Source organism: Nannobrachium achirus, assembly GCF_963921795.1.
Source record: "Nannobrachium achirus genome assembly, chromosome: 1".
Classification (NCBI taxonomy): Eukaryota; Metazoa; Chordata; class Actinopteri; order Myctophiformes; family Myctophidae; genus Nannobrachium; species Nannobrachium achirus.
Genome location: NC_137810.1, coordinates 42,549,822 through 42,575,335, shown reverse-complemented (window position 1 = coordinate 42,575,335; position 25,514 = coordinate 42,549,822). Strand labels below are relative to the sequence as shown.

Genomic DNA, 25,514 nt, shown 5'->3' with positions numbered 1-25,514 from the left:
GGAAAGCCTTACCGAAGGCCATAAAGGAGTGTGGATCACTAGCATCCTTTAAAATTGCCCTGAAAAACCACTTACAGGCAGCAGCCGTTCGCAACTGGTAAAAAAATGAACCTAGCCCAACCCTAACCTCCCCTGCCCCTTCTTTGTATACTGTTTGTTTAGACTTACTGTTTTCTTTTTTGTTTTTCTTTACATATCTACTGCATAGTACTGTGTTCTATTTGTCTGTCATTCAATGTTATATGAGATACTTCAATGGTTTCCAGTGGAAATAAGCTTAGTCTTTTCATGGATCTCCTTTTAGTAGACCTTGTACCAGTGAACTGTACCGTCATGAAACTGTACCTTTTCCTATGCAAACTTCTAATAAAGTCTTCAATCAATCAATTCTTCGTGTCGCTGCCTCGCGGCTAATAACGGACCTGAATCTGATCCTAGGTCAGCGTAAACACAGCACAGCACACACGTACAGTACGTTAAACAGAACTCCAGTTCGTTCCGTATCCTGATCATAGCGCACCAGGGCACGCCAGCGCACACACACACATTGATTGATTGATTGCTTGCTACACTTGTATTTCACTTTATCGCTACGTCGCCTTAACGCTACGTCGGCAAAACGGGACGTGCCCCTCTTACTTCGGTAAGGAGACTATTCCAGTAATGGGATGCTCTAAGGGCCGATGGATAGGCTACTCCACTTTTAGAGCCGAATTTATTTCTTTTTCGGGGAGTCACAAACACCCCCCAAAACTCTGAATGACGTCATATTGTAGTTTAGACAGAGCCAAACTTAAATAAATTCGGCTCTAAAAGTAAAGTATGCATCGGCCCTAACAGAGAAGACTGTTTCACCAAACACACTCCTTCTGAATGGTACCTCACAGTCCCCTCTGGTAGTTGCGAATGTGTTTATGTATGTCTGTATCCTCCCTGGTAAATGATCACACAGGATTTGTCTGCGTAGTTCCACTGAAGCCATAGTGATTATCAGAGAAAGAAATAAAACGCTAGCACACTGAGGGCTCATATGCAAACAACGTGCCTTTATTGCACCAAATACAGGTCAATAAATAAAATAAAAGCACTTTGTTCGCATATGAGCCCTCAGTGTGCTAGCGTTTTATTTCTTTCTTTAGTATTTACTCGTCGCTTAGCACCTGCCCAACTTGGGTTATAGGGATGTGCATGTCAGCTCCCTTTTTTCATTCCTTTTTTCATATAGTGATTATCAGAACACTATAAACGTTCAGGTCCATTTGAACAATCCCAGAGATAAAAGGAACACTCAGGATTATTACTGAGTACAGTAGGACGAGCCTTTCTTCCCGGCCTAGTGCTCATTCAGAACAGTAATGTTTAAACCACATTGTTCTCTTATCACATGTTGTCCTTAACCTAACTGCTTCCAATAAAACACACAAATTATGTACTCATTATAGAAGTCTCTTCAGTTTAAAGATTAAGACAGTCACAAATATTTCCCTTCCTCTTTTGTTTTTACTTTTACACTTTATGTATTTCTTCATGAAAGCCATTCATATCCAGATGTTTATATATATATATATATATATATATATATATATATTATATATATATATACTAGGTCCTTACCCGTTATCCATATAAAAATATATACAATAAACTCTGATTAAAAAAAGGTTTGTATTTGTTGTTGTAAATGATTAATACAATAATTAATAAATAATCAATAAAGATAATCAATAAAAATAATAAATAATAATAATTAATAAAAATAATCTTAAATTAAATCTGGTTAACAAAAAAATGTATTTATTTGTGCTTAAAAAAATGTATTAACAAAAATGTATTAACAAAACAATGTTTTTATTTGTGCTGAAAAAAAATATATAAGTAAAACATAGTTGAATCAGTTTCTCTGTTTCTATGTTAAAATTTCTTTATAAACAACATTAATCATTTCCTTGCGTTTAGTCTTGTCTACATCATTGAGCATCAGTATTCGTAATTGCTCAGGGTTACCAACTCTGCTTGCTGCAACGTAAAGTTGTCCATGTGAAAAGAAGTATTTTACAGAGTACACACCTACATGTGTTAGTGTTTGACCTTGTGATTTATTTACAGTCATAGCAAAGCAAGGGCGTATAGGAAATTGCTTACGTGTGAGATTAAAAGGAAATATGTTTTCTGAAGGTGAGATTCGTATTCTGGGTATCAATAGTTCAGCTCCAGCATGAACTCCAGATACTAACTGTGCAAGAAGAACGTGAGGTTGGATTTTCTTTAGGATGTAACGTGAACCATTACAATGGCCACGTATTGTATCAAAGTTCCTTAGTAGCATTATAATCATTCCTATTTTCAGTGTTAGGGAATGTGGTGGCATGCCTGATGGACATAATGTATGGAGATATTCTACAGAGTATTTATGGCTCTCATGTATTTCAATGCTATCTACACTGTGAAGTTTGTGTTCGATACCGGGGAATCTGAGGGCAATATATTGATTGACTGTATCTACTTCTGTATTTGTTGGACAAAGGATTGCTCTTTGAAAAAGCCACTGATGGTTGTGCATATTTTGTTCAAGATTTTCAAATACCCATTCAACCATGTCTTGTAGAGTTGTTCCTGGTAGTAGATCATAATCATCAGCCCCTATTATAGGCTCTATAACAAAATATATGATAAGGTTACTACACACTGCATTACAAAAATCAAAAGTGAATTTTATGAATTTTATATTCGAAAATCATACAATAAAAATGTGTAAATAGGAGAGAAATATGAAAATAAGTATGAATAGTGTGTGAAGTGTTGACGAAATAACCTGAATACGGTTACTGGGGTCTAAATGGTTAACACCTGTATTGTTATCACAGTGTGGTATGGTGAAACAATCTGTAGAATACACATTAACATTAGGTTAACCATGAACCAGTTCATATGCAGTGGGTTACAGCTACTGTGTTGGATGATAATGATGATGAATCATGAACTAAAACCATACGGAAAGAGGAATTAAGACTTTAGTAAATTGAGTAGGATTACTCAACTTAGTCAGAATTCTCCTCTTCCTCTACCTTCTACCAAGGTGCAGTGTGTGTGTGTGTGTGTGTGTGTGTGTGTGTGTGTGTGCGTGTGCGCATGTGCGTGTGTGTGTGTGTGTGCGCGTGTGCGTGCGTGCATGTGTGCACACGTGCGTGTGTGCGCATGTATCATATATCCATGTACTATATAACGAGACTCTTGTCCACATGCCCTTTGCTCCAGGACTTACAGCTTAACTCCGGCTATAACTTTCATTACATATTCCTGTAACATCATATCATTCACCATGGCTCAGCCACACCACCGCATCATAACAGGAATACTGCTAATCCTCTCGCTTGAATTGACTCTCTCCTACATTCAAAATGGTAAGTGTCTGTTGGATATTCATTCATTCTTTGAATATGGAAAACCCCTTCTGTACCGTTGTATTAGTTTTGTTAAATTTTAATAAGCTGTGACAGTTCATCAGTGGAGTGGCACTTGTTGAAGCCCCATTATAGTATTTTAAAGAATAGGCCATCAGTGCATAAATATGAAACATGTCCTCTGTCCTGGCAAACAAACCTAGTAGTAAGTAAAAAGGCAGACAGCAGTGGTATAATACTGTAAATATTTCTGTTCTCTTTATCTTGCCTGCATGTGTCTACTGAAGAAGTAGTTAAATACCAGGCACAAATGTCACTTCAAGAGTTTTGACTTGATTGAAAAAAATAATAACAACAAAAAAAGATAATCCTGTTGCCACAGCCTTATGGTAAACAAAATAATTGATTTATTGAATGTTTTGTTCATGTTGAAGCTCAACTGTTACCGAATGATTTTCTTTTACACTATTATAACCCAGAAGGGTGGCTAAGGACTAAGGAGACCCTTAACCTGACAGGTGAGACAAGGTAAACATGCATCTAGCATGATTGGAATGCAGGGTGTGCAGAAGAACCGTGCTGTCACACATTCCAAAATGACTCTGATTGATTCAACAGAATGTTGCATACATCATGACCTGAAAAACACTGTTTCGGGACCGTCAGGTCGCAGTTACTATCAAAACCTCCACCGGCTGTCTGTCTGTCAGTCTGTCTGTCACACTTTTGCCCTACTCATATCTCCGCCACCGTTGCCCCGATCCATGCCAAATTTTGCACACACACTCCTTGGCTGCCAAACCACAACCTCCATTTCTCACATGGCCCTCTTCTAGCGCCACCATGAGGCCGATTCTTGCAAACCACATTTTTGGACACTGCTCCAACAGATTTGGCCCTAAAATCCTGCAAAGAGGTACACAGTATCTCTACAGCCATGTCATCAAAATGCATCTGTCCCATCTAGCGCCAGCATCTGGCCATTTTTTAAAACACATTTTTGGACACTGCTCCTACAGATTCTGCCCTAAAATGTACACAGTATCTCTACAGTGATGTAATAAAAATGCATCTGTGCCATCTAGCGCCACTATCTGGCTGATTTTGGAACAACACATTTTTGGACACTGCTCCTACAGATTTTGCCCTAAAATCACGCAAAGCGATACACAGTATCTCCAAAGTCATGTCATCAACATGGATCTATCCCATTTCCCATATTCCCTCCTGATTGGCTACCATTGCCTTCTAAAGTTTGTATATGTGACCTGACAGTCGCTTATCTCCCGATGTACTGGTTTTCTTTTACACTATTATTAAAAAGAAACCCAGAAGGGTGGCTAAAGAGACCCTTAACCTGACAGGTGAGGTGAGGTGAATGCATCTAGCATGATTGGAATGCAGGGTGCGCAGAAGAACCGTGCTGTCACACATTCCAAAATGACTCTGATTGATTCAACAGAATGTTGCATACGTCATGACCTGAAAAACACTGTTTTATCATCAGTGATGATGACGTTTTACGCTTCTATTGTTTTAAAAATGGGCATGTTCTAAATAGTTCATTATTATTAACCACTTACGTCCTCTGTTATACTTTTAACTCATAAAGAAATAGCCGATATAAGCTCACCTCACGAGACATTATATTGTGAGCTTTATCTGTATCAGTACTTTAAAAGAAATGTAATGAAAAATCTTGATTTGCCTATAATGACGTCCTCAAAATATAGACACCAGGTTTAATGGTGTTAACATTAGGGTAGATAGGGTAGGGTATAGTAGGCTAAGGGATTTTCTTTGGTTAAATATCTTATTATGCTGATACGCATTGCTATAGACTGTTTGTTCTGTTTGTTCAGTAGCAGAAGTCTCCATGTCTCTCCAGCTCTTTTTTAAACAGAAAATGCATTTTCAGGTCGAGATAACTAGAACTCAGACAGGATACAGATTAAGTGAAATTGGAAGTGATGGCACAAAGAAAGCAGCAGTCAAAATTGGAACTGGAACACTGGAACACAAGCTGAAAATGGGTACTCTCTCCTGAAAGTTTGTAACCTACCTGGAATGTATTTTCTTTTTATTAAATAGCTGAAGAGACAAGAGACCCTGTGACTGAACAAACACTCTATAGCAATGATTACTATGAGAATGAGAGTGCTTTTACCTTTTAACAAAAAACCTTTGGTTGTTTTAACCAAAAAAATATCACTTACCTTTAAAGTATTTTGGATGAAAGTATTTTGCAACACCAAAATGCTATGTCTAACTTTTCCCCATGCACAGTTGAAGAGCTCAAAGCGAGCTACTGGAACAACAACGCCAGGGAGGCCGTGAGGAACGCCCTGAACAGGAAGCAGAACATCAACAAAGCCAAGAACCTCATCCTCTTCCTGGGTGATGGTGAGTCTGTTTTTTTTTTTTTGGGGGGGGGGGGGGTTCTAAAGTGTAGTTGCTTACGGTATTGAGCTCGGTATATTGCTTCAGTTTAACCTCTTCAACCCTAGCCCCATATGAGAGAAGATTTGTAAACATTTTTCAAAACCCTTCAAAAACTCTTGTAGATCCCCTATTCTTGAATATCCGAAAAATAACACATTGAGAACCAATGCAGTGAATGACACACTGAGAGGAAATATAGTGGAGATAGGTGAAACTCCATAACCTATGGACAGCTGTCATATAACACACAGGGAAGCTCCAAAGAAAATAATGCACTGATAAGAGCCGATCAGAGTTGATAATGTGGGATTGACCAACTTTTGATTGCTCCACTTACAGTATATCTTTGCCCCACATTATATTCTGCCATCTGCCCTCAATGCCTTTAAACTTCTACATCAATGGGGCATCAGGTTTGTCCTGGTGAAAGGCCACAAGTTGAAAAGGCATACTTTTTTTTTTAGAATATAAGATTGTTCATCTACTGTAGGCCTAGGCTACTGCACACTGATTTTCTTTACCCCCAGTTTTTCCCTCTATGTTTTTCATGCACCTTGCTCGTGGGTAAAGCTATGCCAGAACCCCAACTACAGTATACCGGTAACTCTGTTAGAGTTAATGCTATACCGCTGTATGGCTATCTTTTGACATGCTATAGCTTATGTACTGTATATGTAAATAGGTACTCATTTGTCTGAGTGGAATTCCACACCTATAGAAGGCATATTTTTTTAACATAAACTAAAAATACATAAGTTATGCAGTGGTGTAAACTGTAAAGTAACTTGTGCTGTACTTAAGTACAATTTTTTAGGTATTTGTACTTTGTTTGTACTTGTACTCGAGTATTTCCCATTTCCAATACTTTTACTTCTACTCCACTACACCTCGGATCCAAATATTTTTACTTTTACTCCTCTACATTTATTTGAATACTTTAGTTACTAGTTATTTGGAATTATTATTACAAAACATGCATTAACCGCTTCAAACCTATATACATTTTGGCATTTGACAATAGCCGATCTACAAGCTGACAAATTGTGAGCTTGTGGATCTGCTATTTTCACAAGGTGTGTAGGTATTCATTTTGATCTTGTGTAATGGGACATTGTGCGCAATGAGTACTTTCTACTTTTGGTACTCTAAGTACATTATTATACCAATACTTTTGTACTTTATTTACTCAAGTACGTTTTGAATACCATACTTTTACCTGCAACATAGTATTTCTACATCGCAGTATTGATACTTTATACTTAAGTAAAACATTTGAGTATACTTTCCACCACTGCTCACATGGACATCAACGCCTGTCTGTTATCAACTCCTGCCCGACAGAGTAGGACTTGTGCTCACGTGTGCACAGGTCACAGGGCACAACAATGATTCTCTTTCTTTATGCTGATCTTATCTAAACCACACCGCTTCTCAACTTCTGGTGCCTGGACCACCACACGGTCCAAATGGACCCTAACAGGTCTGTAACTTATAGTTATTTCGGGTCCTAGAGGTAAAAATTATGATTAAAATAAAAAACATCAAATGTGGGGCCGGGGTCTAATGCAGTGGTTCTCAACCTGTGGGTCTGGTCCCACAGGGGGGTCCTCACATTATTTTGGAGGGTCCCCAGATGATTAACTAAATGTGAAACACTGTTTTCTCACCCAACAAAAAACAAACCAACATAAAGTTTAAGTGTATATAGAGGGTATCTGCACATTTGTAATATACATTGGCCAAATTGTCGAATATATTTCTTCCTCTAATATACAGTATATATAGTTGTAATTAATAAAGGTGAATTAGGGGCGCTGGCCTGGTGGTCAAGGCGCATACCACATACTAGGCTATGATGCCTGCTGGCGTCGCTGGTTCGATTCCCGATCCGGATGACCTTTGCCACATGTCATTCCCCATCTCTCTCCCCATTTCCTGTCAGCCTACTGTCCTATAAAATAAAGGCATAAAAAGCCCAAAAACAAATCTTAAAAAAAAAAAGATAATAATAAAAAATAAAGGTGAATTAAACTATACTAGAAGAACCCCACTCTACACTGTAAAAAAAAGTGTGAGGGTTAGGAACCAGGAACCAGACACTGAGACACAGTGATCTAACGTGTCCTGTGTCCTCACCTGTTTCCAGGCATGGGCGTGACCACAGTGACGGCTGCCAGGATCCTCAAAGGTCAACTGGCGGGGATGAGCGGCGAGGAGTCCAATCTGACCATGGACACCTTCCCGTACGTGGCATTGTCCAAGGTCCGCCCACTATCTGACCTCACCACGCCCACATGACCCCTGCCTGTTAATGACAAACGTGTTAATGAGTCAAAATCAGCCGGGTTGAAACTGAGATGATTATTATTAGACACCTTGATTGGTTGAATAAGAAATAGTGTTGTTTGTATTTAGACATTTAGCTGACGATCTAGCGTAACTTTGATTGAATGTGGACTGTGCAAGTAGCCGCAATACCATTCTATGTAGTGTCACAGATTGTGTGTCATGGTTGTGTCATACCCAAAAAGTACTAAACTCTAATCCGGTGATTCCCAACCTGAGGGTCTGGACCCCAGTCCCTACATGATTTTTTGCTAATTATGTAGGGACACAGTGAAGTAATCAACAAATTATACCATCAAATCTGATCAAACATTGGCCAAATTGTCAAATGATGTAAGGAGGCAAAGATTTTGAAAATAGACGATCTACAGGCTCACAATGCCTTGCTCTGCGAGGTGTTGTGAGCTTGTATATTTGCCATTTTCACAATATTTATCTTTGAAAGCGAAACTAAATGTAATGCCTACAATTCCAATCAGTTCAAATGATTATTTTTGGGGGTCACGGCCTGAAAAGATTGAGAACCACTGCTCTATACCATAATGTGGAATGAACACCAAAACCCACAAAAGATCTAGACTCCACTCAAAAACGGTTTAACTACTTGAACACATTGGTAGTAGATTTGTCTGCTATGCCCCCTACCCCCTACTACCTGCACTGTTAACCCGTCCCCCTTCCCGTCCCCCCCGTCTTAGACGTACAACGTAGACCAGCAGATGCCAGACAGCGCCGGCACAGCCACGGCATACTTATGCGGTGTGAAGGCTAACTATGGCACTCTGGGAGTGACTGCCGCCACACCGCGGGAAAACTGCAGTCTCACCTATGGAAACGAGGTCAAATCCATCCTCCATCGTGCCAAGATGGCAGGTAATTAACCTCTACTGTAGCAACCACACCGCTTAACAAGGCCTCATTCTGGTCTGTCATGTTCCAGTTTGTTCGTGCAGGTAATGTACAGGTTCAAGCACATTACATTATTCAATGTTCTTACCTAGCAATCTATAGAATGCTGTAATTTTCCTTTCATATACAGTACATTTGCTAATTACGGTATTTTTCCACGGATTGAAGCAAGTTCATTTCATCTATATCTCAATCAGTTTTATTTTCCTTGAATGTATTTTTCTTGTAGGCTACTGTACATTGAAATTTGCAAGGAAAATAAGCACAACTTACTGCTGTTTGGAAATGAGCAGGGTAGAGTTTTTTCTTTTTCTTTTTCTTATTCTTTTCCAAACAGTCATGGATTCTTTGTGAGTTACAATATTTTCCGTATTGAGGACAAGCTTTGCCAACCAAACTTGTGGGTGGGCTCATAAGCTTTTATCATAAATATAATAGATTAGAGGAAATTAAAAGCATGTGGGCTGCTTTGACAGTGCAACGGGTCCAACTCCTACGCAAGTGGTTCTTCTAAGTCATACTGTATCTCTTGGAACATTTGGAGAACAAAACATATTGGCACGACTATAGGACAGTGAGCATTTCAGCAATTTCAGTGCATATACATTACCAAAAGATGTTCACAATACATCCACAAAATATGTTTCCTTGGATGGTCCATTGCAGTTTTAATTTCATCGACTTAGACTATGACGAAAATGTTTATCGACTACCAATCAAAACTAAGCTATGATGACTAAAACTAAGACTAAATATACTGACAATTTTGTCAACAAATAAAAACTAGACAAAAATGTTAGGGAGAGACTAGTGGAGAAGAGATCTAGTAGAACTAAAAGACAAGTAATTTTATGTTTGGTGTCATGTCAGCTGTCGGGCGCTCATAGACTAGAATAAATGTAAAACATTCCAGATGACTAAAACTAAATTAAATGTTATTCAAAAACTATGGGCTCTATTTTCATCTATTGCCTTACTCCTTATCCCTAAAGTCTTTTGCCATGTTTTACTATTTTGAAAAACATTTTTAAATATTTCAAATAGCTGATCTCCAAACTCACAACATGTCGATGTAGATCGGCTATTTGAAGTATCTTTAAATGGTTTTTCAAAATAGTAAAAAAAAAAACTGCAAAGACTTTAGGGATAATGGAGGCATGGACAAAAATAGAGCACTATGACTCAAATCAAAATGTGTGGTCAAACCCTGCTATCCTCCTCTCTCTGCATGTTTTAGGGAAATCCGTTGGCATCATTTCCACTGCTCGCGTGCAGCATGCATCGCCCGCTGCCTCCTACGCCCACAGCGCCGACCGTGGCTGGTACTCTGACGCTGAGCTCACCGCCGAGGCCGTCCAACATGGCTGCCGAGACATTGCATACCAGATGGTCCACAACACGGAGATCGATGTAAGGTCAAAAAGCCTGGAGGAGGCACAGTCCTGTAAAGACAACATTATCAATAATAGGCTTTTAAGAAAGAAAGAAAGAAAGAAAGAAAGAAAGAAAGAAAGAAAGAAAGAAAGAAAGAAAGAAAGAAATCAATCAATCAATCAATCAATCAATCAATTAAATGGCTAGGAAACAGTGTAGAGAAATTGTAGAACTTCTATTTATGAGAGCACAACACTAAGCAGACACTACACGACTACAGTCTATTGTAGTTATCATCAGTTATATCAACATTGTTGTACAGTATGCTATACTGTATACGGCAATGAATCCACACACATAATCACTATACATGTGTGAAATGTTCTCTGTACTACACGCCCCCTTCCTATACCAACCCATAACTTCAAACTACATTTTAACCATAACAGATCGAAAACACCCGTCCTTGGTTCTGGTGAATAATATTATCCTAATATGTGAGGGGGCTGTATTTTTTACAATACATTTTTTCATTAATTTAATTAAATGTTTTTATTTCATATTAGAAGAAAATAATTTTCGAATTGAAAAAAAGATAACGGCATTAGAAGGCCAATATCAGTTAAATGCTCACAAAAGCAGGAGCAGTAGACGTTAAAATGGCACCAAACATGTTTGAAAGTGAAATATCCCTTTAAGAGCCATGTGTCTGTGTTCAGGTCATTCTTGGTGGAGGTCGTAAGTACATGTTCAACAGCACCGTCCCAGACCCAGAGTACAGAGCATACGGTGACCGCCTCGACGGACTCGACCTCGTCGCACTGTGGCTGAAAAACAAAAAGGTATTTCATTTTATATTCAATTATTTGTACAATATCTTCAGAGTACAAGCCCAGCCTTCTAATGTATCATAAGCATTATATGCCTTAATACATTATAATTGCCCTCTATAACAAAAATTAGAGTTTAGAAAATTAACACCTAAAATATTTTATTTATTTTAGAAATAGTTCATCTTTCACTCAATAGGGACCGCTCGTGATTGGTGTACATACAGTACATGCCAAAATGTCCCGCGAAGCTTGGCATTGGCCAAGCTTGCGGGACATACAGTATGGACGGACATAGGGACATATACACAAAGCCAGATGTAGGAGTGGTTAGCACCGGTCAAAAAAATATATATTATGAAGACATAGCTTACTCTATGCTATCTACGGTGAATGTGGATGGACACAAAATCTATGTTCTCATTCTTAATAACAAATAACACACATATTGCTCTTTTCACCCCATTGTAGATTGGCAAATTTTTTGCTATAGGATGAGCTGAATCCTTAATCATCATTATATCGTTGTCTGTCTTACAGAATGCCAAATATGTGTGGAACATCACTGAGTTTGATGCTGTCAATCCTGAGAACACTGACTTCCTCATGGGTAAGAAATGTGCAGTGATATTTATAGGAATCGGTTGTTATTTGCCAAGTAATTAATATAATCTCAGAGGTAGGGAGAGAAGCGACCTCGCCCTAAAGGGCGAGATTGCGCTCAAACATCAGAGCTTCTTAATACAGCACAGTTAAGAAGCAGTTAAAGAAGAGTTAAACTACTAGTAAGACACCCAAGGGTGGAATGTGACCTCAGGGTGACATGCAACCTCGCCCTAAAGGGCGAGGTCGCGCCAATTCTTGACAATCTGGCCAACCACAGCGTTTCTCTGACGATTCTAGTTGTTGTCATTCTGGGGGGAGTTTGTACATGTTTTTGTGAGGGTATCAACCCTAGGAGCTCAGCACACTCACAGAATCATGGCACACTCACAGAATCAATGTTATGCCCATACATGGAGTTCCCTGACTATGTTATGTCAAAACATGCCCATATGTGGACATTACCAAATATGGGCATTTCCAGATATGTCCTTAATATTGATAACATTGGGACAGGGATCTCCATATATGGGCATGAAACATATGTTAATTAGTAAAGCCAAGCTTAGGTTTGATGCCTTGGGATTTCTATATTTGGACATAAGTGTGTACCCAATAGGTCATCATCTGGAAAGGTAGGGTGTAAATCAGAGTAAAGCAGGCTTTTGAGCTAGTTAGGGCCAGAGATTGATGACATCAGAAATCCCCATATATGGGCATAAAGGGATTTTGCTTTTGGGAATGCCCATCTATGGCATTTTTATTTTATTTTATCCTTTATTAATAAAAATACATGTATGTATCCATATACATATGGAGTTCAATATTGATGTTTTTGGAGAAGGTATGTTGTAAATGTATGCTACTTAGTAAGGGGCCTCGGGTTAGATACTCTTTGTATGGCCTCTGGAGGTCCTTGGCGTCGGTTAGTAGTATGCCCAGCACATAAGATGTGGGACGTCACAAAGCCTGCGGCCATGTATCATTTTCCATCAGGCCTGTTGGTTTTCACGCTCCAGTGCGGCGTTCATGCGCTGCAAGTCAATGGCAGACTTGGCAGTCAGACAGACAGCCATTGACTCCGGCCTAACAATGGCTACTTTCTATGACGGTAGTCCCATATGACATGATGGACTGGACTATCTCCATATATAGTGTTATCCACATTTCGTGTAGCTGCCCTGTACAGGAAGTGATGTCACAACTCGCTGACATCACACTGACATCACAGAGGCTTCGGAAGGACGGTCACGAGGCTTCGGACACTCAAGCGACATGATTCTTCAGAGTATATGCGACCTTCGGTCGCAATTAATGAATCTGGCTGGTCGAGTCATCATTGTGATGTCAGAACAGGTCGGCTATATCCATATCTGGAGTCTGTGAGGTCAGATGTAGATTGGCCAGCTCCATGTCTCAGCGATATATGGAGCATGACATGAGGCGTCTGTGAGGTCAGTAGAGGTATTGGCCAGCTCCATATATGGAGATGCCTTGGCCATATATGGAGCGTGACACGAGGCGTGACTCACGTACACGCACGCACGCGCAGACGGACGGACGGACGGACGGACGGACGGACGGACATGATCTGCATGATCTTTCATACTAAATGCGACCTACGGTCACAACAATATGTTAAATCAAATGATGATGTTTTAGTAATTGTTCGTGCTGTTCTACATACTGCCACCCAGGTGAAGTTTTTTCAAATGCTCTAATCTTAAAATAATGACTGAAAATAGCCTGTCTCAATGCGCCACAGATGCTGCACAACATGCTTCCGTAGAAGACAGGCTGGCTTCTACACGGAATCCAAATGACTGAGAACTTTAATCCATGCGTGCACATGTGAGACAGTGATAGACAAATGAAAGACGTACATAATTGTACAATGTCCCGAAATAGGGATGCCAGGTCGAAAGTGGTTAACTTCTAACCATGGTGGTGTCGGTGCCATACTCTACCCATTAGTCTACAAAGGAAATGGAACTTCCAACCCTGGCAAGGTTCATGCCATGCTGTACCAATTAAGTTGCACAGAGACCACAAGAAGAATGTCCATTAATCCTCTCATCCTCTCTTTCTCCCACTGCAGCTGTTTGGCTGTATGTATCCACCATGGAACAGGAAAAAAAGAAGTGTTCCTCATGTAAATTGCTTCCTATCTCTCTCTGTGTGTCCATGCAGGTCTCTTCGAGCCTAGTGACTGCCGCTATGAGCTGGACCGTGACCCTAGCATGGACCCCTCCCTCACTGAGATGACAGAGAAAGCCATCCAGATCCTCAGCAAGAACCCTAACGGATACTTCCTCTTTGTGGAAGATGAGTGTCTATATTTTCCTGTGTCACCACATCATCAACTATTTCTTTAACGATTTGGGAAATTTCATTCACAATGTGATATTAATTTAGAAACACGAATTATTGCATTTTCCAAAAGCACAGCACTTTTAAGGGTAACCGGAAAGTTCGCCCCCCAAAACACACTAGCCCAAATCTATTTTGCGGGCCGCTCTCCACCATCGGTTCTTGTATTTCGTATGCGGTCAGGTTTAGGCCTGGCTCAGGGAAGAGGACGCCCCTGCCATGCATAGTCCACCATGGGCACCGTTGGAGGTTTAGGCATAGTTTTTGCGTGTTTTGGGGCGACCGTTCTTTGCATTCCTTTTAAGAAGGGGGGCTTGGGATATATACAATAAAGTCACTAATTTTGTCAGTTTAAGACTAGGTGATGAATCGAAGTGTTTTTAAATCTTTCGAGGGGAAAAACTGTTACTGATTTTAAATGGTTGCTGTTTGAATTTCAAGGGGGAGAATTGACCATGGTCACCATGAATCGAGAGCCAAGAGGGCACTCACCGAGGCGATAGAGTTCGACCGGGCAATAGAACGGGCAGGCGAGCTGACCAATGAGATGGACACCCTGTCTGTGGTTACTGCTGACCACTCCCACGTGTTTGCCTTCGGAGGATACTCTTACAGGGGAAACCCCGTTTTAGGTAAAATACACATTCAAATACACAAGGTTGGCTGCTTCTGGTCAGACAGACTGAATTAAATATGCGTGTTCTTTTGTGAAATGTAGACTGTTATTTATGTGACGATAATATAATTTACTGCATTGGATCTGGCATTCCTATTTTGGGCAAATAATAAAACTATCTACAAGCTTACAACACATCACCTCACAACATGGTGTGCGCTTGTAGATCAGCTATTTTTGTCATTTGCTATAATGCAATGCGATGCTAGAGTGCGATGCAAGAGTGAATCGCGCGAGTGTGGTCTAGCCAACACCAACTATAGGCTTAAGTGTTTAACAATGCCCCTTTCAACCAAAAAGTCAGATCTAACACTGTGTGGAGGCCTGTGTTGAACCACATTTACGGGGGTAATCCAAGAGATATGTTGAAGCAATACTTTTTGTCAACCAGTTCCATGTTTTTCCCAGTGAAATGTTACGGAAGCACACGTGACTCTCCATTAATCTGCGTTGCAGCCTCCAAGCGGTCGGGGCGAGAAATGGCCACAGGCTGACAAAAACATGGAACTGGTTGACAAAACGATCGATTTAAAAAGTATTGTTTCAACACATCGCTTGGATTACCCCCGCCATTAAAAGAATATGTGAGAGATGGGTATAGGACCTTTACTTTTTGCATACGATGTTTAGTGAAGGTAAGAATGGTCAAAAAACATGGCGAACTATTCCCGGAAAAGCTCATAAGCTCATATATAATCTTCGAGCCAAGTGACTGCCGCTATGAGATGGACCACTCCCCGCGAACTATCCCCGGAAAAGCTCATATGGACTCGTTATGAGCAGGAACCTCATCTTGGAGCTGTATAGCGGAGGGAGAGGTTCCGAAAGGAGCTAGTAACAATGCAAGATTCAAATGTGTCTGACTGAATCATGACATATGTGTGTGGCTGAGTGTTATCTGTAGGATAATAGTGATAATATTAGCGGTACAATAAAACTGGGGTGTTGTCAATGTAAGTGAGTCCTCCAGCATTGAACCAACCACTGATCTTAATAAGGTCTCCTGTTTTCAAGGTGTGTCTCGATCTTTGGCCGATGATGACAAACATTTCAACAACGCCCTCTATGGAAACGGACCTGGGTACGAGGCACCCCGACCAGATGTGAATGAAAGCATTTCATGTAAGTGTCCTCAGTTTCATATGGTAGTAGAACATTATAGAGGATGAAAATAAAATAGAATAGTAAAATACCACCATCTTCTGCTGAAACTAGACATTTGCACACTTGGAATATAGACAACATGATGTCATAAATTATGACAATTTATATTCCAGAACGACAATAGCTACTGGTATTAAACAATACATTATGTTGTCGCTGACAGGAAGAAACCTAGTATCTCTGTATTTCAACTTTTTCATGTATGTATTTATTTATTCTTTTGTCAGTTAATGCCCCACTTTATCATACAAGAGTGTCAAGCAAAGGTAGTGAAAAAAGAAGATCTACAAGCTCACAATGCATCGCACAACACATTGTTTCTGTTCCATTTCCTGAAAAGTTATGGTTTTGGACATATGTTTAAATTCATGGAATCTTTGTGGGTGTCTGCCATTTGGGGCCTTTGAGTGGCTAGGCTACTAGAATATGACTCACTGGATGCCATACTTCAAACAATGTGTTCCCCCCACTGTCTCTGCAACGAATAGACTAAACTTACTTTTCTCTTCTCGCCGCCCTCCCTTTTCCGCGTCCAGCCGGAGACGACTACCGTCAACACTCAGCTGTCCCGCTTGCCTCAGAGACCCACGGTTCGGAGGACGTTGCCATCTTCGCTAAGGGCCCCATGGCCCACCTCTTCCACGGCGTCCAGGAGCAGAACTACATTGCCCACGCCATGGCCTACGCAGCCTGTCTGGAGCCCTATGAGAACTGCTCGCTGGACCCTTCCACTCCCGACAACGCTGACTCCATCCACCCCAGTCACCTGCTGCTCCTGGTGGGCCTTCTGTCTGCTCTCTTGTCCTTGCGCTCCCTCTGAGGGCAGAGATGCTGCTACAGAGACTCTGTGATTCCTTGTGAACTTCTGAAATGAGTTAACAGTGCTATAAGTCATATACAGTATATATATCTCAGTGATGTGTTCTACCGTGATACGCAATATACATAGTGTGTTCGTTGTCAAGCGTAGCCATTCAAAAAACGTCTGAGAAAGCGTATCTGATACACAGGATGAGGGGCTGTGGCAGCAAGAATGTGGACTTCAGCCTGAGGTGAAGATGTGTGGCTATTGTCTGTATTGAGGTCATAATGGCAGCTGGCGAAGGAGTTCACACATTGAACAGTAGACCTGCCTCACTTCCTAGTATTCAAACTTCATTCGGTGACCACGTGCGCATGTATGTACGGCGTACGCATGCATGTGTGTGTGCCATGCGTGGGGGAGGGAGGGAATAATTATGCCATCCAAAAGTTAAAAAATTCAATATAGAACACACCACTGATATATATACAGTATACAGTACAGAGTACAGTATATACAGTACACCATTGCTGTCAGGCTGAAACTGTCAGGCTGAAACCTCTAATCTCCATATTCTAACTTTTTTTTGTGAATTAATGCCCTACTTCTTGATCATCAAAGCATCAATAGTAGTAGATCCACAAGCTCGGAACGCGCCGCAAAGAATCCTGAAAATTCAAACGGGTTAAGATCTGATCCGAGTCTCCTGAGTAGGCGCGTCTGAAGCCTGTCCTGGACGGGAGTCTCCAGATGTAAAAACGGATGATGAGAACTCCTGAAAAGTCACAGTTTTGGACATGATATGAGGTTAACACCTGACCGAGACAATATATTTGTTGGTTGTCGGTTAACACCAAAGTTAAAGCTCTATATATTCCAATAGAAATCATTGCTATAGAGCAGTGGTTCCCAAGCTTTTCAGGTCGAGACCCGAAAGAGAGATTAGATGTTTGCCATGGGACCCAAACTAGTGACAATATAAGATCTACAAGCAGAGAACGCGTCGCTTCGTGCCGCGTTGCGAGCTTGTATAGCGGCTGTTTTCACTTCTTAATAATTATTATTTATAGAATTTCTTAGAATGTCTCTTCAGAACAGGGATCTGCCTGTCTCTCTCATCCAGCTCTTTAATAAACAAGACAATACATTTTTAGGTGGGTTGCAAATGAATACAATCAGGAGAGAGAACCCCACACCATCATTTATTCCTTTAATTAGGCCTACTTCCAGTTCCATTTATTTTATGTTTAATAAAGAGCTGGAGACAAGGGGGGACCCTGTTACTGAACAAACGCACTATAACAATAAATGCTATGGCAATATAGTTATTTAACATTTATTATGAAAAATATTAAAAATAAACATATCACTTTCAGTGTCTTTAATCTTGCCAAAAAGTGCTATAGGCCTAACAACGATTTTTTTTTTTTTGGAGCCGTGTGCAGAGCACATGGGCTCCCTCTGAGTGGCAATGTGTGTCCTGTCTCACCAGAGTCTGTGTCCAGTCGAGAATGAACAGGATCTGCCCATGCGCAATTCTTTGGATGGGATTTATGTCACTTTGAAGTGAGCCGATTTTTTGGATGGGATTTATGTCACTTTGAAGTGAGCCGATTTTTTGGATGGGATTTATGTCACTTTGAAGTGAGCCGATTTTTTGGATGGGATTTATGTCACTTTGAAGTGAGCCGAATCTCTGGGATCCGTTCTTTTCAAAGAGCCGTTCAAAAGTTATTTATTTTGTAAATACTTTGTAGATTTTGATTATAATTACAAATCACTTCAATCAAAAACATAGACCTGGAACTGCTCAAATTCACGGCTCCACTTCGAACCGAGGTTTGATTTTTTTTTTAATGAACGCTCCAATGCATATACTACTGGGTGTCCAGAGCTGGAGAATTTGTGCCAGCCTGCACAAAAACGTGCCTTTGCTAGGGACTTAATATGCCTACACTATTTCCACAAGGCCATGGAATGTCATGAGAACCACAACTCAGTATTTTACTGGTGTAATAATGGTGGCCAAGTTGCCTTTGTGACAGATCAGAACCATATGATAGGCTTATAATGTCAATGTGTCAATAAGGATTCCCTTGAGTCTTTCTGCTTCTATCTCCTCTCTTAGCTAATGTTGTTAGTCATGTTTTATGTTCATGCTTTTATCTACCACTTGTATTGTTGCACATTTTTACACTGCCAGAGAACCATATGTCTGTCTATGTCCAATATGTGTGGCCGCATTGTTATTAACATATGGCTCTCAACATACTATGACTTCGTGCTACACTCCTAGTTTATTGCTTATTTATATGAAGAAGAAGAAAATAAAATGTTTTAAATTATTTAAATAAAGAATATTTCCAACTGCATGACACTGTCATAAGGCCACATTTCGATTGATATATTGTTAAATAGCTACACCTACTGGGCAGATAGGGAACTTATAGATCTCACATCTGTTTTTATACCCTTCTGTTCCAATAGGAGGCGGTGTAGAACATATTGTTCAAAGCATATTTATGATTATTTACATTTGAAATAAGTATATATTTCTGGACACAAAATCATCAACCTGTCGTGACAACACGCTGTATTGGTTGGGTTCTCACTTCTCACCATTCAGCAACCTCTTAAATATTTACAGATATCTGTGTGTGTACCATACAGCCAGCAGTTATGTTAGGCCTATTATCAGCACAACCATACATAGGCCTACATTTAATTACTTAACCTAATAAATGTCAACAAGGACTGTAAAGTTATGAAATTGAATTGAATTGAAAACAACTTTGTTGAAAAGGGGGCATAAAAAGTGGGGTTCCACTCTTCTTATTACCTTTTCCACTTCCAAATGGATCCTTTACAGGTAACGTTGACCGGCAACACATTGACCCATGATTCTATTTGACTGGGTCAAATTTGGGTTGGGATGAAAAAAGGAGTTGGAAACTTGGGATGATAAAAGAAAAGAAAAAGATTGAAAAGAAGCACAGTCATAAAAGACTGGGTCTCGCTGTATTGCTCAGGCTGTACTGCAGTGTCTATTCACAGGCGCGAACCCTCTACTGAGCGGCACGGGGGCTTTGACCTGCTCCGTTGCCGGCCTGGGCCGGTTCACCCCTCCTTAGGCGACCTGGTGGTCCCGGGCTCCCCCAGGAGCACCATATCGATACCGAACTTAGTGCGGACACCCGATCAACATAGTCCACTGCAGCTCAGAACCCCTGAGCTCAAACGATCCGCCAGCCTCAGCCTCCCAGTAACTTGGATTACAGGCACACGCCACTGCGCCCGGCGAGGAGCAAAACAACTCATAGGACTTTTAGCTTTGAGAAACATTACGTCATTGGTAATACTCATACTGCGCTCTTCAACGCCATCTAGTGGTGGTTAAAACAACTCAAAACATGTTGTGGAATTCTCTCTTCTTTTTTTTTTATTCATACACCTTAAGAAATACATGTTTTACTCGCATCTGTCTGGCAACAAGAGCTTATAAAAATGGCAATTTTCTGGTGGCATGGAATGGGGGTTCATTCATAATTTTCGTCCTATAATCTTTCTGGTGGCATGGAATGGGGGTTCATAAAGGGAAAATAACATGCAGCACCCACCCACTCAGACCCACTAAACTGGCCAATAAATCAGTAACCTCGCCTCACCAGGCTTTCTAAATCAGTAGGCTATAGAAACTCATAGGCTATGGCTCATTTGCCGGTTTAATGGAAACATTAAAAGAAAGAAAAACAAAAAGGACATTTATATTTATACTTGGTTTAATTCCAGCTGAAGGATATCAATGATTCATGCAACATTCTTTGGAGTGAAGTAGTTGAAACGACACGTATTGTATTTTGACTTGGAAACACATCGGCCCTACAAACACATCACACAGCCATTTTATTTTGAAAAGGAGAAATGACGACACGCCGTCGCCATGGTAGCAAATAATGCATGTCTGTAGTTGCACAGAGTGACGAGCTAACAGTCAGCTAACTTCATGAGAAGGCAGGTCGACTTCTCATAAATGTGTTGACGGATTCGAATGTTTCTTTAATAGCAAGCCATGGAGGGCGGAGACACCGGGGGAAACACATACCTTATACGACCTAATTACCAGAACAAGTAAGCTGTTCAAAGTACACAAGAAAGAGCCGAGCTGTTGTGTTAGTTAGCTAAGCTTGCTAACGATGAAGTACAATGTATAGATAATGCACTGGCGTTGTATCCCCGAGGCAGAACATATTGATTTAGCCCAGGCTGTGTCAAGGATAATTGACAGACATAGCAACGTTTGGATTTTAAAGTGTGTGTGTGTGTGTGTGTGTGTGTGTGTGTGTGTGTGTGTGTGTGTGTGTGTGTGTGTGTGTGTGTGTGTGTGTGTGTGTGTGTGTGTTGATTGAAGACTGTATTAGAAGTTTGCATCGGAAAAGGTACAGTTTCATGACAGTACAGTTCACTGTACACGGTCAACTAAAAGGAGATCCTAGTAATCTTTTCGGGCTTATTCACACAGGAAACCTTTATGTATCTCATATAACATTGAATGACAGATGGATAGAACACAGTAGGCCTACTAATGTCGATGCCCTCAGTACAGTAATATAAACGTGTGTATGCGCCAACTGTTAATGTCACAACTGTTGCTCACCCTGCCTATCCTATAGGTTTAAACCTGCTATTGTGAAGGAGTGCATTGGTGAGATCCTGCGTGAGCAGCTCACTGGGCTGCAGTATGACCCAGAAGAGGTTCCAGGGCTGTCCAGGAGCCTGGCTGACAGCATTAAGAACAAACTGAAGAGTGAGACATACCACAACATTCTCTGTCTGTCTGTCTGTCTGTCTGTCTGTCTGTCTGTCTGTCTGTCTGTCTCTTTCTCTCTCTCTCTCTCACACACACACACACACACACACACACACACACACACACACACACACACACACACACACACACACACACACACACACACACACACACACAGAGTTACAGTACGTTTACATACAGGAGTGTTATTTTATCTTGTCAACCGCCACATTGTTGTCTCTCCTCTTCTCATCACAGGTGTGGGTCTTGACAGATACAAGCTTGTGGTGCAAGTGGCCATCGGAGAGCAAAGAGGCCAGGGAGTCAAGTGAGTGAAGTGACTGCTACAAACGAGTGTTACTTTGTTGTGTAAAAAGGATCATGGGTGACATACTGTACAGATCGGTGACAAATTAGAGGGACAAATAAACTATTAAGTGTCTAAGGTGTTAGAGCCACCATGAGCCACCAGAACAGTTTGGCATAGATTTTACAAGTCTCTTACCGTCAGGATGGAGCACCATTCTAACAAAAGATGTTCCCTCACGTGGTGTTTTGACAGTGATGGTGGTGGACAGAGTGCTGTCTTAAAGGAGTAGTTCGCCCCCAAAATGACTTTTTTTTGTATTGATTACTCAGGCCATGGAGACTTGAGTTCAATAATATTTTTAGTTTTTTGTCGCATTCCTAAGAATAAAATTTGAAATAGTAAATGTACCCCCATTGATTCCGGATGGCCATCCGGAATCAATGGGGGTAAATTTACAACAATATTTATTTTTGCATTGGAAATGCGACAAATACAAAAAACTATTACTGAACTCAAGTCTCCATGTCGGGAGTAATCATTAGAAAAAAAGTCATTGTGGGGGTGAACTACTCCTTTAACACGCTGGTCGCTGGTCCAACCACAGATATAAAAAGCTAGATACCTCCTCTGCCGCTGCAGTTCATTGGCGCGACTGGTCAAACAGGACTGGCGGAAGTGCGGAACGTTGTGGATTCGTGGAAGGCACTCTGCCCCCTGCAGTGGGAAAGAGGGAGTCCCGCCAGTCCAGCGCCAGTCCCGCATCTGATTGGCCGACCAAGCGTCCCATTCTGTCACGCCCAAGGAAGCGTCCTTGAAGCTTGCCAGTCCTCTTTGACCAACGCCTCCTGTCGGAGGAGGCGTCTACCTTTATATGTCTATGGGTCCAACATCTAACATAGGTTTTCATTTCAGTTTTGTGACTGAAAAGGCCATATCCTGTGATGTTTCACATCATTTTCATACTCGTCAAAGCATCCAGTGACACTTTGTGCCTTGTGTATTGGAGCATTGTCATCCTGGAAGAGATCGCTCCCATCAGGATAGAAATGCCTCATCATAGTAAATGGTAAATAGTGCATTTATATAGCGCTTTTATCCAAGGCGCTTTACATAGATTGTGCATTACATTCACCCATTCACACAGACATTCATACTCCGATGGCGGAGGAAACCATGCAAGGCACCAACCTACTCACCGGGAGCAACTAGGGGTTCAGAGTCTTGCTCATGGACTCTTCGACATTAAAGGCCCAGTTCACCTCTGGGAAAACCAGATCTTATTTTATTGTTGTTTGGAACAAGATCAACACAATCCTGAGTTATTCTTTGTGTTCAATCTGTGTTTTGAGATATTTTTGTATTCCAGCATGAATGATGATGCATTTTGCATCATCACTGGATCATATGATGCAAAATGCATCATCATTATAAGTTATAAAATAAGTTATAAAATTATAAAATAAGATCTAGTTGTCCCAGAGGTGAACTGGGCCTTTAACTCAGGGGGACGGGGGAGCCTGGATTCGAACTGGGAACCCTTCGTACTCTAATGACGGTTTCTCTACCCCTAAGCTAAACCGCTGCTATATTTTTATGTCATTTGATGTTCAAAAGAAACAATCTTGGAATCAAAATATACATCCTTTATTTCACCAGGATGGCTTCAAGGTGTTTCTGGGATGCAGATACAGACAGCTATGCAGAAGACACTTTCATGAACGTAAGGATTCAAGATTTCTATTTGTTACGTCTCGTATACAAGTACACAAGGTGTACTGGTTTCGGGTCCTCAACATTGTAGCAATAATAACAGAATAACAAAATAAATAATTAAGAATGACTGTTCTCACATGCTCATAGAACATTTCTGGTGCTTTTTAAGGTACTTTGTGCATAGATCCCACTTATAAATATTAAATGTACAGCATGCACACACTATTAGGCCTATGTAAGCATATGCCTCAGCCAAATCAAGGCTTTTTGTGTTCAACACAACCCTTCTAGCATTATTGTATGATTGTACACAACATTACATCTGTACCTTTTGCAAACTGTTAATAAAGTATTCGATCGATCAATCAATCAATCAATCAATGCTCTTCAGTAGACAGACAGGCCCAAGACTATAGTGGCAAATTGTTGCATGATGCAGAACTGTTTGCCAACTGGAAAATGTAACTTTAATGAATCGCTAATAGATTTTGCTTTGCCTCCTCAGGACAGTTTGTTCTGCATGGCGGCTGCTTTCGGATGCTATTATTACTGAGGAACAAAGGACGGTGAGATGATAGAGTTGTCTTTCTGATGAAGATTACAGGGTGAATGATGCTGCTACCTTTGCTTTCCCTTTGATCCTAAACATTCATTCAAAGCATTCCATGATGACCCCTTATTGGGTAGTTGTTGCAATATACAGTATATATCATAACATAATGTTTTTGTAATTGTTTGAATACATATTTTAAGTTTTTCAGAAAGCTTGTCAGGTTTTGGAAGGCGTTCTTTAGAATCGGCCTCAGGTCTAAATGGGTTAATAACTTAATATGAAAATAAATTAGTTTGTACAAGATGACTGTGGCAACAAGGCTGTTGTACACATACTGTATGTGACTAATGAAAAAAAACTATTTTGATTAAACCATTTGTATTTACAGTATGTAAAATATATTAAAAATCCTGTTATGCTTGAATGTATCCAGTAAAAAATGGGCAGGATGGTCTTCTTCAAAAGGGTGCCTTGCCTGAAACAGCTGTGCAAATTAAAATGATTGGCAGTGCTGTCCTCAATGTTGATTGTGTGTATTTTTGTTGGATTGAGCACCCAGTTGTATTCTTTATTTTATATTTTGAGCATGTTTCTTTTCATATGAAAATGTCACATTTGTTCTTCTGGATAAGTACTTGTCACTTGGGTGAATGTGATTTGACGGTCAAAAAGTAGGCAGGCCATAACTCATTGAAGACATTAATATGTAAAGACGCTATAGACTGACAAGGCAGTGGCTACGGAAACAAATTTGTTGCGACCATTAGGTCGCAGTTACTATCAAAACCTCCATCGGCTGTCTGTCTGTAGGTCAGTCAGTCTGTCCGTCCGTCCGTCACGTCCCTACTCGTATCTCTGCCACCGTTGCCCCTATCCATGTCAAACTTTGCACACACACTCCTTGGCTGGCAAACCACAACCTCCGCCCCTGATTTCTCACATGCCCCTCTTCTAGCGCCATGGTGGCGCTACCATGGCGCTAGAAGTAGAAGTACTACTTTTTCACTTTTTTGGCATCCGGTGTTAGGTATGGCCATATTATCAGCCTATAAACTTGACTCAGGGAAAAGGACTCCCCTGCCTTGCACAGTCCCATGAGAAGTCTGCCATCCATAAGATGAACGATACTCTCATGACTAATTGGAAATGACGAAAGTTCTGGGACTGATCAACCTGAGCTGGCCGCCTCTGGCGAGGGTGTATAGTGTAATTGC

At 40.7% G+C, this 25,514-nt stretch overlaps 2 protein-coding genes across 2 annotated transcripts; both read left to right on the top strand.

The window, feature by feature from the left end:
• Positions 1-3,319: 3,319 nt before the first annotated feature.
• Positions 3,320-16,935, top strand: alpi.2 (alkaline phosphatase, intestinal, tandem duplicate 2; the record flags this gene model as incomplete). The annotated part of the gene is made up of 11 exons (XM_080729314.1): positions 3,320-3,401; positions 5,688-5,804; positions 7,990-8,105; positions 8,888-9,062; positions 10,336-10,508; positions 11,192-11,314; positions 11,843-11,912; positions 14,096-14,234; positions 14,717-14,907; positions 15,966-16,073; positions 16,652-16,935. 11 exons carry the CDS (start codon positions 3,320-3,322, stop codon positions 16,933-16,935), a joined length of 1,578 nt encoding a protein of 525 aa, XP_080585440.1.
• Positions 16,936-20,910: 3,975 nt separating this feature from the next.
• On the top strand, positions 20,911-24,725 carry dynlt2b (dynein light chain Tctex-type 2B). The gene is made up of 5 exons (XM_080721275.1): positions 20,911-21,045; positions 21,588-21,721; positions 21,983-22,052; positions 23,691-23,754; positions 24,253-24,725. Exons 1-5 carry the CDS (start codon positions 20,987-20,989, stop codon positions 24,298-24,300), a joined length of 375 nt encoding a protein of 124 aa, XP_080577401.1. The 5' UTR covers positions 20,911-20,986; the 3' UTR covers positions 24,301-24,725.
• Positions 24,726-25,514: the final 789 nt, after the last annotated feature.